Consider the following 22,782-nt stretch of genomic DNA (forward strand, 5'->3'; position numbering starts at 1 on the left):
TATGTAATATTTACCCTTTATTTTTACCTATCCTTCTACTAACCTTTACTTACTGCGTGATAAAAATGTACTCATTTTCTGAAATATGAATTCATCACATCACACCCTCCTGCTTAAAAGCCTTCCATGGCTCCCCAGTGCCTATAATATAAAATATAAACTCTTTCGCTTGGTCTTTGATACTCTTCACTATCTGATCTCAAACTATTGTTTTCTGTCATAAATTCTACACTTCAGGCAAGTTGTATTGCTTGCTTTCCCAAAACTTCTTAGATATTTCCACCTCTATACCTCTGCATTATACTCATATGGATGCCCTCACTCTTCATCTTGGATTTTCTCAATTTTTCCTATTCTTTAAAAAAGGTGCTCACATCTTACCTTCTTGATGGATCTTCCTATGATGGGTTTTTTTTAAATCAAAATTCCTACATTACTAAGTAGCTGCAACTCAAAAATGGAAAGACATACAGTGCCTGATGCTATTAGCCATCTTTTTATAGGTATAGACTGTCAAGTCCCTTTTGGGCAGAGGTTGCATATTATATCAGTCCCAAAGGACTTCAACAGATTGCTTCAGCATGTATTAGGTACCATTCAATAAGCATTTATTGACAAATTGATCAAATGTGTAGCTCTCTTTTAATTTGATTAGTTGGTTAGCAATGGATTTCCCCTCTATCCCCCAAGTGCAACCAAGTGAAAGGATGGTTACTGATTCTTCTCCCTGAAGAACAGAGTGGTTTGGATCTAGGATTAGCTCTTGCAGTAAACTTTGTACTTGGATATGCCAAGTCTTTGGCCTCCTTGCTCCTACTGCCTTTGAGTGGCTGCGGAGACACTGGAGATGTTATATAGGCTCAGCAAGACTACAGATGACAGTTCATGGATTGCTGTCAGTTTGCTAAGTACCTAAACTAGAATGATTAGTTCTAGGGCATTGCTCAGAAATGATTGCAGTACACAATTTTCACTCATTGATTTGTATAGAATCATATACTATTAATTAAGATTTCAGATCTTAGGCATGTGGCCTCCCCTCTTGAAGCTTCATTTTCTTTATTATGTGAGAAGTTGGACTAGATGAGCTTTCAGATCTTTTCTAATGCTAAAAATTTATAGTTTTCTAATAAATACTTTGCTTATGGATTTATTTTGTTGTGGCGGACACTCACCAGTCTCTGGAAATCCTAAATAACAAAATGTTGTAAAATCTCAAAATGTTAAAAGTGCCATATAGCAGGATAGGGGATTATTAGATGCTAGGGGGGATAGTATAGTGAGCACAGGACTTGGAGTCAAGAAGCCCTGCCGTCAAATTTTGATCCAGCCACTCCCTAGCTGTGTGCCCCTGGCTACATCAATGAGCTTCTCCATGCTTCAGTTTCCTTATTTGTTAAATGAGGATAATAATAGCTCTTTCATGATAGAGTTGTTATAAGGATCATATATGCTAAGAAATGTAAAGTGCTTAAAGCACTATTTAGATGCCAGCTATTAATGTTGCTATAAATTTATCTGGCTTATAAATTTATATTTTACTAATCTGGATTTTCTTTTAAAAAAAAACCCATAGAACAAAGACGTCCTTTCTTATGTCTAACCTACATCTCTCCAGATATAAATCTCTCTTTTGGCACTTCTGCAGCCTAATCTTGTTTCTCTCCAATAATAATACAAAATATTATGAATAATAATAATAATGATGGTGATGAATAATAGGTAACATTTATTTAGTGCACACTATATGCCACATACTATGTTGACTGCTTTATAATCATTAGCTCTTTGGAGACTCACGACAACTCTAGGAGGCAGATATTATTATTGATATTATTATTCTCCTTTTATAGACGAGGAAACTGAGACAGACAGAGGCTAAGTGCCTTGCCCAGGATTATGCAGCTTCTAGGGGCCTGTCCCAATAGTACATATGGGTGTACTATTTCAAAGAACTTGCAAACGTCTCTGCCTTCTCTACCTTGAAGCATCTTCTGCTCTCATTTATTCTTGCTAGCTGGTCTGAAAAATACCAACTTTGCTTTAAACCTTTTGCCATATCTTTCTCAGTAAAGTAGGGACCAATAACACGGATCTGGAAGTCATCACTTACTTCCCCAGTGGATCTCTGTAAACTGAAAATCTCTACATTCATTATAAGGGAAGTGACAGTTGTGAGTCATAAAAAACTCATCCCTGGAAATGGAGTGTTCTGCCCCTGAATTGTGGGGATGCCAACTGGCAGAAAGGTCTGTCTATGGAAACCAGACCATCTTTCAGCGCTCATCTCCAAACCTGACACATGTACTCTACACATATGGAAACCAGTCGCTTGGGCAGACAACACGGAAGAAGAGCTCAGAAGGTGCCTGCCATCAGCTCACTTGCAGAATCGCCCTGAGATGCGAGAAAGAAATGTCGAGAGGTGACAGGGGGCGAGTCAGGCTAGACTCCCTGGACAAAAGCGATCGTGGGGTTCTCTGGACACTGGGCCAAGGATGCTCACTCTCCTCCTGTGGAAGTGCGAGGAGGACTTTGGAGGTCCTAGTATGTATTCCTTGGGTGATGATGGAAGAGGTGAATACTGTCCCTTCCTCCTCCAAAAAAAGCCCCAGTAAAATAACTGGTACAGCAGCTGTGGAATTTGAAGCTCATTTGACCACAGGCCCCGAGTCTGTTTTAAAGGGGCCTTGAGTGTGAAAGACTCCTGATGGGCACGCTATCTCCCCCACTCCTCTCACCTCTGTATGCCTTGCACCTGGCACAGTTCTTGGTACGCAACACTTAATACGTGTCAAACAAACGCATGGAGATAGACAGAAGGCCAACTCCTCCCCGCTTCCTTCCCCTGCCCCGGCCCCCTGGATTTCCAGGGAAGTCTTCATCCCCACAGAAGAGGCCCTGCGTCAGAACAAATAATGTGAACATCACTTACAGGTTCTTCACGTCAGTGATGCCTCGGAAAGCCTTCCTCGGGATTCCCTGTATCTGGTTCTCGCTCAGATCTCTAAACAAGGGAAGAAAAGCATCCCGTGAATCACCAAGGCCCGGCTTTATCTGCATCACATTAAGATAACAAAGCCCATGGCGTCTTTAGCCACAGTCAAAAGTGTTTTCCAGATTGTTTAGTCTCTGGCGCGGCGACCCACCATCCACATTGTTCCGTAAGTTATAGCATTTGTTGAAATGGTTAGCAGGCAGAGAGCGGGGCTCTGCCTTCCCTGGTCACACAGTGTGGGTGGTCCCCACCTCCAGGCCACGAGCTGCTGAACTGTTTGTTATAGCAGGCACCCAGTCCCATGTTTATTCCACCTCCCAGCGGGGCCCCTTGCTGCCCTGACAGCCTTTGGCACTCCTCGGCCCGCCTCCGGTCTTTCACTAATCTCCCCACTTTCCCTTTGTCACTTGGAACTAGAACACAGCAGCTGCCAAAGACAATCGACCTGCTGGATGCTCTTAGTCTCTGGGGCTGCTGGTGAAGGACCACCTCGACACTGGCGGCCCCATGACAGTTCCCGGGCAGCCAAGCCCGGCGGGGGATCGGCCAGCAAGGAACAAAGATGCTAACAAATATGGAGACGCCTCCTCCGGGCACATTCCCTCCCACCCCTCGTCCCGGCCACCCCGCACTCCTGACTTTCTCATTGACAAGAATGATGAATTCAAATAGCATTTCAGCAAACCTGCCCTAAGTGGAGGTCGCCGAGCTGAACACAGCGAACGGTCTTCCTGTTCAGGTGTACAGCGCACGGCTAGCCTAACAGCTTGACTTCCACCAAGTGCCGGGTTCCCCAGGACTGTTACCATCCATCTGTGAATATGCACACGAGGCCTCAGTCGCCTTTTCTAAAAGTAGCACCACATTTTCTGAAAGAACCAAGTTGATGGAATTATTTCCATTCCAGAAGCAGTCCCCAAATACCTAGTGTTGTTTTGTACTGAGAATGCAAAGATAACCATGAACATCGTCGCTCCCCTCGAGGAACTCTTATTTCCCTGGGCCAGGGGAGTGGGTGAACGCAATGTGTGTGTAGCTCACTAAATACAAAATATATTTTATTTTATTAATTCATTTTTTAAAACCCTTACATTTCATCCTGGAATCAATACTGTGTATTGGCTCCAAGGCAGAAGAGTGGTAAGGGCTAGGCCATGGGGGTCAAGTGACTTGCCCAGGGTCACACAGCTGGGAAGTGTCTGAGGTCAGATTTGAACCTACGACCTCCCATCTCTAGGCCTGGCTCTCAAACCACTGAGCTATCCAGCTGCCCCCAAGGGAAACTCTTGATAAGGAAATTCTCTCTGCTGATGAAGATTGGTAATATGTCTTAAACTTATAGTTTCAAAGAGTTGGCGGGAGGCACTGAGAGTTTACATAATCAGGATATATCAGAGACAGGACTTGAATTCGAGTCTTCCTGATTCTCAGACCAGCCCTCTAGCCATAGTGCCATGTTACTCCTCATGCCTTATTTTCCAGTGACAGGAGAATTAAATGATTTGTCAAATCTGAGACTGGAATCCAAGCCTTCTCTATTAGAGTCTACTAATTTTCCCTTTTATCACTTAGGTATCACATTTCCATATAAATTCCATAAAGAGGGGCATCCTACCAGACATCTGTGCCATGTCCTAACTACGATATCCAGGTTACTGAAGCATTCTGGTGAAAATCTGCTACTCTGTGATGGGAGGATGTAAACATAGTCATCTTTGAACTCCCAGCTAAAATTCACTGATTTTTAAAAGATGTCTATTAAAAAGGTAAAATTTTATCTGCATATCCCTGGAAGGGGAGCCTGCCATTCAAAGGATAGTGATCAACATTCACTGAAAACCTGTTATTTGTTCTTTTTAAAATAACAATAATAACCCACAAAGTCAAGCAAGAAAAAAAGATAAGGCAAGATGAAAAAAAAACTTTCTTTTCTCCAACATCAAGAGAGATGCTGAGATGCTTCAGATGTCCAAATCAGTCTCGGTGGTGCTCACAGGAACCACTTTAGATACTTTTTAGACACTGCTCATGCAGGGGATTTGGGTTTGGCTTTTTTTGGGGGTAGTCATAGGCCATCGTGACTTCTGGGGTGCAATGACAGGGGGCTCACAATCTCGAATCCATTTTTCTTTTTTTCTGCAACTGTTGTAAGTCAATTTGGACTTACAATGAGTTCCATCCCAGCCTCCCCCAGGCCAGCTTGATTCAATGAGGAGGGCTCCAGCCTGGAGTTGGCCCCTGAACAAAAACCCACGATGACACTAGGGTCAGGAAGTGTCATTGAGGGCACTCTACTGTTTTCCATCAGGCCCAAGGAGAAAGGGGGCCTGAGTTGTTGTCATCAAACTAATTCAATTTCTCCCAGTCATCCAGTCTACACCCCGGGCTCCCAGCAGCCACAATTGTTTTTGTTCAGACACTCACAGACGGGACTGGGCTATTGGGAGACAAACCTCCTTTCAGTGCCAGTCAAACAGAGGTTGACCTCTCCAGCCAACCTAACAAACAGCACACACCAAAGCCTCCTATATTTGTTCTTGCTGTCTCCTGCCTTGACAAGCGGGACTTGAGGCACCCAAATGGCCAAAAAGCATATTGGTGATAGTGGGACCATGCAAGCCATCGGAGGGACAGGTTATGAGGGATACTTCAGAATAATCACTTTGACTCTTAGTCTGAGGGAACAGCTGTGATCTGCCATTATGCAGCCAAGAACACCAGGAGGCAGATATCATTTGAGCTAAGTAGCTCTGGAAGAAGCCCTAAGCTGCAGAAATGGGGGAAGAGTTGGGGTGATGTTGCTCGGGGACAGAAAAATGACCTTAATACAAAGGCTTAACTCAAGAGACTAACACAAATAGAATTCTGAAATTCACTAAGAAGGCAGGACCCAACAAAGCACAAAATTGGGTTTTTGCTAAATATTTTCAAGTGGAAGATCATCTTTGGAATTAAATCCCTCAGTTGAGCAAGATAACTAGCCCTATTCATAGCTAATGAGCCTAATTTACACTACTACTGCCAGCCCAGCTTTGCTTTCCCTGAAGTCCAGCAAAACAGGAAATTGTAGGAAATTCATCTGTTCCCTATGACAATCTGCTTGTAAATTTTATTAATTTTATCTTCCATTGAGTTATTCTTCTCTGGATAACAATACTGCTGCCATCAATCTGCACGATTGTCTATTGATTTCATAAATACCTCTAGTGCTCTGACAAACTGACAGCTGTAACAGTGTTACTGATGCATTGCCGAGGAAAGTTCAGGGCTACAGTCTTCATTTTCTGTAACTGTCCCTTCATAATTATAGCAGGGCCTTTGTGAGGGCTACTAATAGCATGTTTATCTCAGCATGATTCCAAAACAGAGCTATTGAGGAGCACTAGCCTTGAGAGAGACCACATTGCTACTTTTAGTTGATGCTTAAATAAAATAGATCAAATTCTATCCATTTTGCCCAGGAGACTATTTCTGGACAATTGCCGGCTAAGTTTTTAGTGGCTCACTCTTCAGGGCAAGAGTGTTTCAAGGAGAGAGTTGTGGAGCAGAAATTCTGGGAAATGCCTTAGAGATAGGATTTTTTTTTCCAAAAAGAAGAAACATTTGAATTTACTGTGTGACTTTAGGCAAATCACTTAACCTTTCTAGGTTTCAATTTTCTTATATGTAAAATGGAAGAGGTTGGACTAGGTGACCTCTAAGATTCATTTCAACTTTTAATCTATGATTCTAGAGCCTAAAATAATTTTTCTAAGTGAATAATGGGTGAGGGTCAATTTCTTTACAGGTGACTAAAAGAAGAAGGGTAGGAAATGGGTTCATTGCAATGGAAAGTTGGGAGAGGGACTCAGTGCATTTTTAAAATGATTAAAGTCTTAGAAGAATCGAGAACTGCATTAGCTAGAGAGCATTCTTTAGCTTCCGGAAAATGATTAACCGACTGATTATTCTATCCAAAAATACAAGACCAGGGAGAACTTATTAAGGAGGCAGTAAGTCAAATCGGAGTTGGCAAGAACCAATATATCCCCCACCTGCCCCCCTCTTTTTAATTTACTAAAATGCTTTGGACACAGATTAACTTTCTTCACAAATTTATTATTGCTTCATCTGCCTTGAAACGGGAACTGTAGACACTTTGATAAATGGATTGAAAGGTTGTCTAGTTTCAGTGTAGCTCCTATAAAGTGCTTCCCGCAGCCCTCCCCATAATATCAGTCCTCAATTGTCCTCAGTGCATCAGCAAAAGACATTTCCCACCCTCTGCTGCTCGCCTGTCTCCCATCTCTCCCTGCACCATCTCTATCCCCTTTCTGCTCATTTTCTCCCTCTGAAAGTCTATTCTAATTTTACAGATAAAGAAACTGAGTTCCCAATAAATTGAATGGCTATAAATCCAGTACTTTTTTTTTCACTGCATATACTATCACCCTTGCCCAAGTCATACTCATGGTCTCCAAAAATCCCATCATGTAAAAGGAAAACTTGTACAGTGGTATAGAAGGGGCTCTGGAGGTCACTTAAACCAAACCTTTTGTTTTATAATTTTAAAAAATGAGGTCCTAAGGCATTGAAAGACTTGCCCAAGCTCCCAAAAGAAGATCTGAAGCCAGGCTTTATGACTCCAATTTCAGCATTATTTCCACTATTGTATTTTGCCTCCTTGTTAAGCTGCTGATATATAGGGCCTCTTCTTTATCTTCAAGGATACCCTTATATAATATAGCCTGATGCTCATACCTCTCTGGTGCTCTGGTACATCTTCTATTCAAGAAATAGAATGTGGGGTTTTGTTTTGTTTTAGTGGATTCTTTAAGTTTAGGGAAATTGTAGAGGTAAGTTGGTAGTCCTCCAACTTTTTCTAAAGATAATTCCCACAATCACACCAAAGCTATGGATTTTTACTTTCAGGAAGGCTCATCTTTAGCTGGAACTCTTCCATTTATGATATATAGAGTACAAATGGGAATGAGAGATATAGAGGGAAAACATTTAGTACCTTCCTTATTTAAATCTCTGAGGGAGGAGGGGAACTAGATTATTTTCTAGTGATGGGTGATGGAGGGGAGGGTATTGCTTTTGTTCTAGAGATTTTCTTCTAGGTAGCAAGAGGCTCACCTACAAAAATTCCTTTAATACTTATCAGATTAGCTTATTTTCCTCATTCTTTGCATTTGTATTCCTAGAGTTTATCACAGTGATTTACATAGAGTAGTTGCTTAATCAATGCTTTTTGAATGAGTGATATACATAAATAGAGAAGGGAAAAGATGTTCATCTGTTCATCTCTTTTAGTCATATCTATTTTAATTGTTGTCTTGTCTGAAATCATGATGGAAAGCTCTATTTTCTTAGGTTATCCTAGGCCATAATAGGCTCTAGTATAGCCCCTCATTTAACCTTGCTATGAAACTTCATGTTTCCAGAGGATTTCTTATAAATTACATTGTTTGATTCTATTTCCTAAACCATTCTGCTACCCTCTTCCATTTTATGGGTAAACTCATTCCATTGACTTCCATGATAATGATGACTAGGGCTGTGTGTGTGTGTGTGTGTGTGAGTGTGTGTGTGTGTGTGTGTGTGTATTTTTTTGGGAGGAAGAAGAAGGGGACAGATTTAAACATAACATTTCACATATTAAACAAAACAGATGCATGATATTAATTCCACTAAATCTGAGGGAGAAGGGGGGATTCCTTTCTTTGTTTATCTTCTGTACAGTACCATAGAGCCATAGGATGCTAATGTTCAAACCTTAGAGAGGAGATTTAATGTTTATTTCCAGTTTCCTTGGGGGAAATGGATAGAACCTGTACTGGGAGAGTCTGACAGAATATTGAACTAGATATGGCTATGTAAAGGTGAATTTCAGGGACAACAACTCTACCTTAACAAGAATCTTTAGACTGAGCAGAATAATCTTCAGAGCTAACACAGCCAGGATCTAAGTACTACTGATTTCCAAGAAGGCATGAAGATCTGAGGAAACCAGGAGAATTGAATGTGGCATACAAGAAGGGATCATTCTCTTCTGTTTCCACTGTACTCTCACCAACTTCTACCAAAGCACACTATCTTCTATGTTTGCAACAAAATAGAGACAATGGAAAAGCTGAGAATAATAAATGCAGTTCATCATCTTTCACCCAAAAGGCTCTTAAAATTTAAAAATAATGAACTATAAAATATGGAATGACTTTTACAATTGGGGGTAGGGACAATAATCTTATTTACCTTCCAAATTTCTTTCAACTTGGTCTAAAATTAGTTTGTTTTTCCATCCACACAACAACCTAGTGAGGTATTATAGTTGTTATAATTATTCTCATTTTATAGATCGGAAAACTGACATTGAGAAAGATTAAATGACTTGCTCAGGATCATCTATCTATAAAGTGCAATTGAGGCTACATTTGAACTCAGATCTTCTTGACTCCAAGTTATGAGTAGCAAGACTGAGTGTTTATAGATCATGCATCAGTTTAAGCTTAGAAGAGTCCTAATTCGACTCTAAGACTTGTGGTGAGGAAAATCAGGTAATTATTTTATCAGCAAAGAATTGCTCTCAGGTACGTTATCTTAGACAAAAGGTAGATGTAGACTGTGCTAAGGAAATACTTTCTCAAAGTATTTGTCTTAGGAGCTGAGCTAGGAAGAAGGTAGAGACATCACTCTTAAAAAAGACACACAAGAATCAATTAACTGATAGAAGTTTCCATGAACTGACCCCTCCAAACAGGCAAGCAATATTGTGCTTTTTCAAAATTTACTGAATGAAAGAATAAACCAGAGAGTATAGGAAGAGACTGATAACATTTAAGCAATTGGTTTCACTGGTATTCTGGCTTTACTGGGGCGTGGCCATCAGAGATCTTACAGAGTAACCACTCTGATGTAGGGAAGGAAGAAGAGGTCAAGGAAGGTGAATTTCTTGGGGTCACTTATTAAACTGGTGGCTGAATTGACATGAAAACTAGGAGACCTAGACTCCCTGGTTTTGGATCGAAAGATTATGGATCCATAGGATTTAGATTTGAGAGGAAGGGACAAAGAAAGGGGAGGGAAGAAAAAGGGAAAGAAAGATAAAAGGAGGAAAGTGGGAAGGAAGGGAAGAAAGAAAGGGAAGAAAGGAGAAAGGAGAAAAAGGAGGGAAGGAGGAAAGAAGAATAATATTCTATTCATTCTTCCACAGGGAGATAGCTCTGTGAAGGCTTCAAAAAATCTCCCCTACCCCTCAAAAGCAATAAATCTGCTGCATATCACTATGTGTTTCAAGAAGAAAATAAAAATTGCTCTGCACATCTTTGTCTTAAACAGCATGAGGGATTTCCAGGAGAGAAATGGCTCCTCAGGAGGTTTACAACATGAACTTCACTGAGAATTTATCCTAATAAGTAAATCTCTCCTGCTGGCAATTTATCTTAATAAGCAAGATCACATCTTTGCCATTGGGTCACTGTCAAAGCTGAATGAGGCCAGAGCACATGTTTCAGTGACAAAGCCCCCATTTCTCCTTCTGCATTTCTATTATGGGGCTTCTTTTGTCCAAAGGAGAATACAGCAGAGCTCCCAAAATGATGCCCAAAGAAGCCTACACATCTCAGGGAAACAGAATCAAAGTATTGACCAGGAAGCAAGAAACAATCATTTCCCAATGCACAACAGCTTACTTCCTGAATATTCTTTTGCTGAGGGAACAGCAGGAGTTTCCATCTCTGGCTGCTTCGGGGACATTAAAAAGTTATTAAATGAAAGCATGTCAACAAAAGCAATGCTTTCTGTTTTCCTCCCCACCCCCAGTTTTGCCTTCTCGTGCAAACTCATTAGAAAAGTCCAAGCTGTCCCATCCAGGTGCTTAATGAGTTGCTGAGCAGAGATCCTTAGCATTAAATTTCAAACTTGGATGACTAATTTAAAAATACTTACATAGCCAGTTTAAGCCCATAACAATTCACATACAATTACCTATATGCATATAATGATATCCATATTTATATTCACCAAACACATCTACATTTATATTCCCCAAAGTGGCACCTGTAGTATTGTGCTTTGCTTTGTCTGGGGTCTGCAAATGTGATGTTATAGTGTAGGGAGTTGGTGTGGGATCTTTCTCCAGTACAGATCTGCTATTCTCCTCTAATATAGAATTTTCTGAGGCACCAAGACAGCAAGTGATTTGCCAAGGATCAAGCCATTGATATATGTCAGAGGCAGAAATTGAGCCCAATTCTTCCAGATTCTGAGGTGAGCCTTTACCTTTAGTTGTTATCATAATTTCTCCTTCTACAATGAGAAACTCATATGTCATTCTGTATCCAAGACTTGGTTAGCAATTACAACTAGGCTGGAAGAGGCAAGGTCACAACTATGGCTTTACTCTAGTCTGTCCCTTCCTTTCTTTCTTCTCTCCTCTCCTTTCCTTCCACTTTTTCTCTCCCCTTTTCATTTATTTTTTCTTAGAAGAAAAGGCAAAATGCCAAAGTTGACCTGTATCTTCTAGGGCCATTGTTATTACCCAAAATACTTTCTCTTCCCATGAAAATAGTCAGGTATATTATTAGACACCAGAATATCAACCATATGAAGTTAATTAAAAAAATTCTTAAAATAGCTAGTTGTGGCAAAAACTTGTACCTTAAAAGCAAAGGTTACTTGAATTTCAGCATCAAGCCTAAGCCAGGACTAGATGTCATATTTGTTTTACTTTCTTTCCTCCAACATCTATCAGTTGCTTGGGGATGTATAACATCCAAGAAGGCAAACAACAACATGGATGTAAGTAGAACGAATGTCACATTTAAACTAGGGAATCTCAAAACCCTGGAGAACAAATAAGAAAGACATGAAACAAATATAATTAGTAAATCTGGGCATATAGAGTTCTAATTCTTCTCTAAATCTTGGAGAGAGTAGAAACAGGTTACTACTATGTCAGTAAATGAGGGATTGTCCTGGAATCCCTGATATATGACAAAAGGACTGGGCTGGACTTGAGCTAGGAAGTGGGTAGAGGTACCCCTCTTAAAAGATGTACAGGAATAGAGCAATTGATAAAAAACTTTCAGAAATTCTCCCCTCTAAATAGGCATGTGATATTATGGCTTTTCAAAATTTACTGAAGAGGAGACTAAACCAGAGAGAAGAGGATGGGGAAGATACATTCAAGCATTTGGCTTCACTAGCCTTTTGACTGTACTTTTTCCTCACAGATCTATTGGGTGGGTGGGGGGCAATCAGAGATGTGGGCAGGTGACCATCTGACAGAGAGAGGAAAGAACTTTCATGGGTCCCCTTATCAAATTGGTGGCTGAGCAGGAATCCTAGACTTTCTAGATTTGAATCCCATGAGCCCAGATTTATTGGATTTAGACCTAGAAGGACCCTAGCCTGATCCTCTTGTTTTTACAGATGAGAAAATTGCATCGCAGAGAAGGGAAGTAACTTGCTTAAGGCCACACAGAGCCAATACTTAGATCTAGATCCCGATTCCAAATCTCAAGCTCTTTCTACTACGAGTAATTATAATTTTGCAAGCCTGGGGTCTGAGAGAATGGATGCTGTGAGTTATAATTGCATTCTAGATGCCTCAAGGAGTGCTCTGTATGATCCTGTGTCCCTAGGCAAGAGAAATAATTTTCTGGCTTCATAGATGATCTGATAACTTCTAGACATGGAACTTAGTTGGGGCTTTTGGTGAAAGGAAGTATGAAGCCAATACAGAATATAGGAAACTCAGGACTCAAGTAATTCCAATCATTTCCAAGCTCTTTGTTTCCAATCACAGAAATAATTTTTTTTTTCCAAACCAGTCACCCAACTGGGGCTGGCAGGGTTAAACAAGGGTGCTATTGCAAATACTATCCTCATTCATTTAATTATCATATGCAATTCAAACTAACAGCTCTTTGTGTTCATGAAATAGCATTATAATTGACTGATCATCTCTGACAAATGTTACTAGTGCAGATTTTTTTTTCTGTCTGCTTGCTAATCCCTGGGATTATCACAGTTTAGCACCAGGACAGTTATATTCTAGGGGCTTTGGAATTCCTCATTAGCCTCAATGCTCTAGTTCTGGTCCAGGTGACTACTTTTCTGGACTAACATGCCTGGCTTGGTTTGTCTTTATCTCAGCTAGAGACTGGTGCAGCCTTACACACAGTAGACAGTAAATATATATCTTGTTAGATATATAGCCTGTTAATCCATTGACTCATCTACCGAGCATGCTTGGGGCTTTTGTTCCACTTGTGATCTTTGTGACCTGGAACAGTTTCCACATAGGAAAATCTAATGATAAGAGTCTAGGTATAACCAGACATCTGATCTGGTCTTTGTTCATCATCTGATCCAAAGGACCATGCCAGTTTAGCGTGCCAACAGCGTACAGCCACAGTATTTTATTGTGAGAACTGAATCTCATTGCCTTGCTTCCCTCAAGGCTGGACATTGCCTATTAGCACTATGGGGTTTGCAAAAGAAATACTTTGCTCCCTGTGCGGTTCTCCTTTGTGTGGTACATACCACACTCACCCCCGCCCCATTCTCCCTTCCCCCTGCCCAAGCTGACATCAGATGCTTTCATCTCTAATTTGATTGTAGTGGCTGACACTGTCAATCCGAAATCCACTAACATGCCTGATGGTAGCTGGCCAGGGAAGGAGTAAGGGGAAGTCAAATTCATCTTTAGAAGTGCCTTTATGTAAATCAATCCTCTTTCCGAGACCCTGGAGCCAGGCATTTGCTGATTAATTGAAAGAAAGTCCTTGTTCCCTTGTCTTCTCTAGAGAAATGTCCCAAATTGTATCTTCTCTCTTTCCATAAAACCATCTCCATGCCAAACATCTCTGCAATTAGGAAATGGAATCTTCTCCATTCTGGAGGAAAGGGGGAGGGGAAGATATATCAATGGGGAAAGGAAGGACAGAGTGAAGTGGAAGGGTGAGTCCTGTGTCCCCCGCACCGCCTCGCCCAACCACCTCACAGTTTAGTTTGTGCCTCCAGTCAGTCCTATTCTTGATAACTAACCTGAATTTCCCTTTCTCCTTCTTATGAACAGGCAGACAGGTTGATGCAGGCTATGTAGGCTGATGATATCCCAGCATAAATACTGGGCCGTTTACTTCTGCTCTCAGGGATGGGAAGTTAGCCATGAAAAAAGACATTCACACAACACTTCCCTGAGAGACATCTGTTCATTTTGTGATTAGCATGTCTTCTGAGACACCAGCTCCTTCCATGCCCTCCCCTCAACCTCTGGCATTTTTTCTATCCTTTTTACCAGAACTAAAGCACAGGCTCTGGATTGGTTTCCTTTCTGAAGGGCTAGGAAATCAGGAGGGATTCTGTGAATGGCTTCCCTTATTCCTGTACCAGTGTTATTGCTTCTTCCCCAGAGAAGCTTTACCAAGAAGCTCAAGTGACAGAACATTCGAACAAATTGTTCTCCTTGATTCAGCAGCAGAACCAGGACACTGGTGAATTTGACTTCAGAGAAAAGCTTAAAGGTAACTTGATCCATGGACATGGCAAAACGTGAGGCTACCGCGTAGAGAAGTTTATCTAACCTGTATGCTAGCGGAAAGTTGAATTATTTCAGCCACACATTCATCTTTTTGTCACTGTTGCCTAATGCCTAGAGGACAGAAGACGAGCCTGTTTCTGAGACCATGCTCCTTAAAGGGGCAGCTAGTCTATGTGGGCTACAAATGTCCGATCTCTTCCTTCTAGTTTCTCTGATCCATCTATTCTTCCCTAGTCAAATATTTTTTAAAACTACCTATTTAAAACCTCTGACATATATTGGTTGTGTGGCCCAAGGCAAGTCATGGATCCTATCAGTGTTCTAACTCCATACTACTATAAGCAACAGAGAAGGTATATACACCTGCAAGGGGAAGCTAAGTTTCTTTATCCAGAAGTTCCCCATATCAATTAAATCAGAGGTCCTAATTCTATCCACCTGACTAAAAAAGGTTTTGCTTCTACGGACCACCAGAGCTTGGGATCTTTGACCAAAATGAATTTACATGGCAAAAGTGATACCATGACTTAAATAAGCATCTGAGGAATGTGAGATGGATACAGAGACTATAATTTTTCAACAGCTCTAATGCCATCAGAAAAAGTAGATTGCAACCCATCCACGCTTCATGTCCTGTGCACCTCTTGGTCAGAGCTCCAGTAAATTTATATCTAGTGGGGAGGGTACTCAACTTTCTGGGATCTTTCCTCTCAATCTCTGGATAATACAGAGATACCAAGAAAGATTATGGACTATCTATTATTTATCTATCTATGGACAGGCCAGATGTTTCAGGTAATTAGACTTGACTTTAGGAATATCTGCCAATCAAGAAAATACATTTGGCCCGGTGAGTGATCCCCTGCCCCCCTCCCCAAAAAAAACTTTGTCCATAATAATGGAGCCTTCTGCATTACTTATAATAGCAGACCAGGTGTTAGGAAATTTGGATGCAATGCTACAGTGCGAGGTGATCCCCGTTCTGTCTTCTTGTTACTTTTCAGAAGCCCATTAAATGAGTGAAGGCTCTGTGCTGAAGGTGAAACACTATCCTAGGGCCTTTTGCCGATAAAATCAATGCCGCTTCAGAATGACTGAAAATTATCTTCCATCCAAGCAGTAAAGCTATTCAGCAGGAGCTCAGAATTCTTAGTTACAAGGCTGGATTCTCAAAGCCCAACATCAGATGAAGCATATTAACGCTTAAGCCATTAAGCTGCATTAATTCCAAAGAAAAGCATTTCTCCTCATGATCCCTCAATCTACTTATTTGTTCAGTTCAAAGTAATTTTAGTTATTGCTAATAACTTACACTTATGGATGCCCAACTATTGATGAACAAAGAATAAATGCCATTTTATTGGTTATTTATTTAAAAATGGTTCTATCTTGATAGAGTCCCACCAATTTTGAAGTTAACATGAATATTTAGTCTAAGTCCCACTTCTGGTTAGTCAGATTGAAAGGCAGTAGATAAGGGACACGAGCAAAGGAAGGGACAGATAGTAGCAAAGAGAAAAATGAATTATTGAAAAAAAAGTGCAAAGCCTCTATAGCAATCCTCAATCCAAATGCAGCAAATTCCTCTAACTTCACCATTCAGTCAAATAAGAAGGAACTTCAACACCGAGTTCCTGGGTTTCATGGGGGTTTGAAGATGAGGAAGAGTGATCTTTTGAAATGCCTGATTTGACTAAATGGACAGAACCACCCTATGTGTAACAGTGAGGAACGATGCCCTTATCGCTCATATCCTAGTAAAACTCAGTTCTTTATTTCATACCCAGTGGTCTCAGTGTCACCCAACATCATTGCTAGTACAGCAGAAATGCACTCAATTTTTTGAGAGGATTTTTTGTGAGAAGGCAATGAGGTTCAATGGAAAGAGTACCTGACTAGGTTTGTTTTTTTTAATTAAAATCCTTACCTTCCGTCTTGGAGTCAATACTGTGTATTGGCTCCAAGACAGAAGAGTGGTAAGGGCTAGGCAATGGGGGTCAAGTGACTTGCCCAGGATCACAAGGCTGGGAAGTATCTGAGGCCAGATTTGAACCTACGACCTCCCATCTCTAGGCCTGGCTCTCAATCTACTGAGCTACCCAGCTGCCCCCCTGACTAGGTTTTACATCTATATTCGCCCCTAACCAGCAGTATGATAGCAAGCAAGTCATTTATTTCTCCATGCCTCAATATCATAGAATCAATGAGCATTTATTAAATATTTACTATGTGTGAGGAGACAAAGGTCAAAATGAAGTACTCTCTCCCTCAAGGAGATGACATACTTTCTAGAGAAACAACATATATAAGTATATTCAAAATATACCCAAGTACATGTGTGTATACCTGTATCTATATGTCCATATGCATGTATATGCTTACATATATATACACACAAATACAAATACTACAAGATAATTTCAAATAGAGGAGAAGGCATTAGTTGTTAGGGGAATCAAGAAAAGCCTCATGTGGAAGGTGATGCTTGAACTGAGTGTTGAAGGAACAATTTTAAGAGAGAAATGGAGAGGGAAATATATTTCTGGAAAGGGAGAAAGCCTGTGCCAAGACACTCAGATAGGAGATGGAGTTTTATATAAGGCCATTTTTGGCTAAGCTGAAGAATTCATGATGGGAAGTAAAGTGGAATAAGATTAGGGGATGGGGGGGGGGTAAGTGTTGAGGCAATGGGGAGTCACCAGGGCTTTTTGAACAAGGGAGTTACATGATCAGACTTCTGGTGTGGACATATCAGTTTGAAGAGGAGAAAGACTAGATGGGGGGGGAGGGTCAACAAGTTACTGAATAGTGTTGGGGAGATACAAGAAGGCCTGAAACAGGGAGATGGACATTTCAGTGGAGAGAAAGTGATGGATGTGAGGGGTACTGTGAAGGCAGAATCAATGAAACTTGGTAAGTGTTCAGATTTGAGGGACAAAGAAGAGTGATGAGTTAAGAATGACTATGATTATGAATTTGGGCTACTGGAAAGATGGAAATGCCTACAAAAGCAAAAGGGGGAGATAAAGATATCTCTTTTAAATATAATGACTTTGAGATGTCTACAGGACTTTCAGTTCATTACAATATGAATTGCCAATGCACAATTTGTAATCTGGGACTGACATTCATTATATATATCTGAGACTCATCTTTAAAGAAATTATAATTCAATACCTGGAAACTGATGAGGTCACCCAAAGATAGCAAAAAACAAACAGAGAAGAGGGTAGAGAACAGAGCCTGAGCCAACTACACTCATGGGATAAGATGATGAGGAGACTAAGAAGGAGTGGTCACAAAAAACCAGAAAGGAGAGAGAATGGAGAAAATGGAGGACAACCATATTAAATTCTGCAGAGAAACCAAGAAGGATAAGGATTGAGAAAAAAATTATTGGATTTAGCAATTAAGAGATTATTTGGCAATTCAAGTTGAGAGGACAGGTTTCAATTGAGTAATGAAGCCAGATTTCAAGTTGCTGAGAAGGGGATGAAAGGAGAGAAGAGAGAGATCATAAGATTTAGAGACAGAAGTTACCTTAGGAATCATGTAGCCCAATCGTTTTTTTTTACAGGTGAGAAAACAAGCCCAGAAAGATAAATGACTTGCTTAAGGTCTCATAGCTACTGTAGCAAGAGTTTGAGTAACAGCCTAGGATTCTCCAAGAGCTGGCTGGACAAAAGTTCTAAGCTGTTGAAGGAGGAGGTTTCCAACAGTCAGTCTGGGGTTGGAGGTGAAGACTGAAGCTGTGGATCTGGGACTCCCCTGGACAAACCATCTATCAAACTGACTGTGAGGACCAACTAGAAGAGGTTGAGAGGAAATCTCCAGTCACCCTGGTGGACAGATTGACTGGGGAAGAGAATCTCTACCTTGCCTGAATCATCTAAGGATACCATAACTTGGATTCCTGTTACCTGACCCACCAAAGGACTCTAAGTGAGAATTTGGGCTCCCTGTTAGAATTTATCTTTAGTAATCCTTAGTAATCTTTAGTTTAGTTTAGTTTAGAAAAGGATTAAGCTTAGAAATTAATTATAGTGGGGCAAATAGTCAGATGCAAACCTTTCCCCTTAGCCTCCCTTATCATTCCCATCTTTGTTAATAAACTTAAATTGTGATTTTTTCCTTTGTATAAACCCTTCCCCCCTTCCTAAATTCCCCATAACAGTTTGGCAGTCAGGATAGGATAGTACAGAACTTAAAAATATAGATTTAATATAAGCATACAGCAGTTAGAAAAGTCAGAAAAAAGCCAAAGTCACTTACAGTTACAGTAAATATCAGAAATCATATTTAATCCTAGGTCTTCTAACTTCATATTTATAGCTATTTCCTTTACAATAAGCAATCAGTATAGCTTTGAAACAAGTGTATGTGTGTGTAAATGGGGTGCTTTCTAAGGTCCCATTCAAATCTAATGTCCTAGGGTTCTTTCCCTTTCCCTTCACCATCCTTAGCTTCTATTCAATTAATTTCCTGGACCTATCAATTCGATCTCTGAAATCTTCCTCTGACTCATATTGAGTTTGTAGTACACTAAAACCTCTGATCTATTTTGGGAAAAAAAAGCTATCCACCTTTGTCATCCCTTATCTTTTATTTGTAAAGTGGATCTTTTGGAACTCAAATAGAAAACTTCACCATTTTCCCTGTTAAACTTCATTCTACTTAAATAGGCCTAATGTTCTAGCCCCTTAAAATTTACTTATTTAGGGGCAGCTAGGTGACTCAGTGACTAGAAAGCCAGACAGAGAGATGGGAAGTCCTGGGTTCAGTCACTTTCTAGCTGTATGACTCTGGGTAAGTCACTTAACTCCCATTGCCTAGGCTTTACCACTCATCTGCCTTGGGACTGATATTTAGCATCAATTCTGAGACAGAAGGCAAGGGTTTAAAAAGGAAAGAAAAAGATTTATTTATTTTTGAGATGCTGTCATCAATGTGTCAACTGTCCCTTGTAGTTTTCTGTCAGTTTGAAATCTGACAAGTTTGTCACCTAATACTTTAGCCACATCATTGATTAAAAAAAATGTTAAACAACACAAATTCAAACATAGATCCCTGGAGAACTATGTTGGGGAACTTTTTCCAAGGTGACATTAATGACTAGGTTTGGTTTGGCCATTCAGTGAGCCCTACATCTAATTATCCAAAAATACTATCGTCTACTTGTGTGACTTGGAGCAAGACAAGACTTTTCATTCTTTTTGGGCCCCAGAGTCCTCTTTTGTAACATGAGGGCATTGCATTAGGTGGTCAAAGATTCTATGAGTCTGTGGTTCGCCTCTCCATCCTCTGCCCACTCATGCCAGGTCTCAGCCCATTATGACAAAGGCAGCATCTGGGAAAAGGCTGCTCTGGCTAATTCCAGCTGAGAAATCCAGTTGGTTAATGGGGTGCTAAGCAGACAGGGCCAACAAAGTCATTCCTACTAAACTCCTAACTCCAGCTGCATTCCCAGGTTCCCTTAGCCCCGGAAGCCAAAGAGAAGATTTGGCAGAAAGAGCCTTCTGGGGGTTTCAAACTTTTTACATTACGAGACACTTTTTTAAAAGCACCATAAAATTTCAAGGCACATACTTAATGTTCAAATGGCAGGATATATTGATTCTTTGCCCATCCCCTAGTATCTTAAGTTTACCCAGAAGACCATTTTATTTAATTAACTTAGTGCTTTATTAATATAAATATTCTACTATTGATCATAAGAGAAGCTGACGTGAGCTCAAGTTGGGCATACATCAGCTCCACTCAAAGCAGCGCCACTTAGAGGAGTGCTGGCACTAAATCAAGGGGAATGGCAGCAAGTGGTCCCCTGGGACAACAGGGCTCAGCTGAATCTATAACATTTTTACGGAGCCCATTTTTTTTCTCCCATCTCCCCTCTTCTCTTAAAGCAGAAAGCGTATGGAAATGAGTTATGAAAATGGTCTTTGCTTGCACGTATCAATTAAGCATGTCAATACCTTAATTAAATTGCTCAACTTAATGAGATTTATACCAATGAATATGTTTTATAGTTATAATAGCTTTTTTGGCCACCATTCAAAATGTCAAATAAATTGTGAAAAGGGGATTAAAAACCCCCCATAATTGACATTCTGAACTGAAGCCAGGTTCTTTCCCCTTCCTTTCTTTCTCCTTCATTCATGTGATTTTGGAGAACATATATAAAGTAATGAACCCTGTAATAGCTTTGTTTTTTAAATGTCTTTTTACTCTCCAATTCTAATCCTTCTTATCAACTTCTCTAAGCTTCACACCATTGAACTTAAGAACCTCTCCCTCTTCCTTTAGGGCTCTCTTTTTGAAAACCAGCTGTGCCCTGCTCCTCATGTGGTAAAACTGAAATATCTGTTCCACCTGCAAACTATAGTGCACCCCTCAACTCTTAACTGTGGGACAATCTGAGAAAAAGAAGGGACAGGCAAGACCCAAAGGTTCCTGGCCCCATATTGCTCAATATTCGCACCTGCTGACCTGGCCCAAGGACGGTCTTTTACATGCTACCTTTCTGTGCTCTTTGGAGTGACCCTTATCTTCTCATAACGACTCCCAAGGAGGACTAACTCTAAGCTTAGAAAGTTTACCTAGAAGCTAGCACTTCTCATCAAGCCAGCAAAAGCTAGTCACATGCTTTATAGCTGGTCTCAGGTGAAATGACCCCAGCAAACTCAGAGAAAAATCATAAGCACCAGATCGCTTGGCTCCTAAAGAGGGCTAGTCAAGCCCAGTCAGTCCTCTGCCTTTTACTATAACATCTATCAGAAAAAATAAATGTTTGGTCCTTGCTTAGAGCCTGAGGCAGGAAGTGAACAAAAGATGAACACATTAATGAACTCTCTCCTTGTAGATGACGCATCTTCTCGGGATGCTCAAAGTGACTACTTTCCTTGCTTTTTACTGTTGATGATCTTTGAAGATTTTTCAACATCCATCCCGAGGAAAAGGATGTAAAAGCAACAGTTGTGGGTCTCCTCTACAGACAGCAAGATCTGGGTGGAGTGCTGAACTTGGGTCAGCTACCTCAGGCAAATTAAATCCTGCCTCAGACACTTACTAGCTGTGAGATGTTGGCCAAAGGTATAGAAGCGTAGATTTAGTTTTGAGGGAAAGGGCGTGAATCCTGGAAGTCATCTGGTTCATGCCTCTCCTTTAACAGATGAGGAAGATAAGGGGTATAGGAGAAGGTGAAATGACTTGCCAAATATCTCAAAAGTCATAAGGAGAAGAGACTTGATTTATGATGATATTTGAGTATCCCTATCATCCAGTTCAGGGTGGGAAGAAATGAGAACAAAGGGAAAGCCGCCTAAGTCATCAAGTTCTTGGGGGTGCCAAATGAAGCACAGGCAGGGATAAAATAATTAAAGTTAAATATTTATATGGGCTTCCCAAGGTACTTTAAGTCCTCAAACTGGCATGATCTCGTTTTAAAATCAAATTACAGATACAAATAAAAACTCTAGTTTTTATCTATTTGCTTGTAAGAATAAACATAATCACATTTAGCTTTTTGAACTGTATGAGCCTAATAAATGCCTAAATTTATCCACTGACATAGTTGTGTTGCTGTGTCTTCCCAATATGCTCCAGATATTTAAAGATAATCTAATCCCCCTCTGAACCTCAGGTTCTTCCTCTGTAAAAAAAAAATCATCTTCCTTATAGAGTTGGTTATGAGGAACAAATAAGGTGATGTATGTAAAAATTGTAACAGCATAAGCTGTTTCAATAGTTTCCTACTTGATCTCTCTCCTTCAAATCCGTCCCCAACCCAATCCATTCTGCACACAATCACCAAAGTGATGTCTAATGTGGGTATCTGAGTACCCATTCCTGGTTCCCTCAAAACATTCACACACACCACTTTAATGGGTCCTTATTTACTCAAATATATAAAATATAAACTCTTCTTTTTGGCAGTATTTTGCTAACCTAAACATATTATACAAATGTGAATTTATTACTATTGTTATGATTTGGTTATTGTTATATAATGGAAAGGAAATACATAGGCTACTCTATGTAGCCAAGAGTCAGTTCATAATTGCCTTCTCTTCTAGTTACATGATGCTCCCTAACTAGTTCCTTTTGGATGAACAGATTGTCCTGAGTGGGAGATGAGAGACTAATGTCATTATTATTATGATGATGATTACTATTAGATGGGCTGATGATGGTCCTAAACACTTGAAGCTATCTGGTGAGCCCATTTCTCTTATTTCTAGCTGCTAGTGTCTTTATT

General features: G+C 40.4%; 1 protein-coding gene across 3 annotated transcripts in view; it reads right to left on the reverse strand.

The window, feature by feature from the left end:
* SLIT3 (slit guidance ligand 3) overlaps positions 1–22,782 on the reverse strand; it is an 821,799-nt gene that overhangs the window by 269,034 nt on the left and 529,983 nt on the right. For all 3 annotated transcript variants that reach the window (XM_001380272.4, XM_056811560.1, XM_007473987.3), the window contains one exon: positions 2,936–3,007. In XM_001380272.4, coding sequence (XP_001380309.1) covers positions 2,936–3,007 — 72 coding nt within the window. The remainder of the gene's footprint in view (positions 1–2,935; positions 3,008–22,782) is intronic.

This window comes from Monodelphis domestica, chromosome 1 (genome assembly GCF_027887165.1).
Source record: "Monodelphis domestica isolate mMonDom1 chromosome 1, mMonDom1.pri, whole genome shotgun sequence".
Classification (NCBI taxonomy): Eukaryota; Metazoa; Chordata; class Mammalia; order Didelphimorphia; family Didelphidae; genus Monodelphis; species Monodelphis domestica.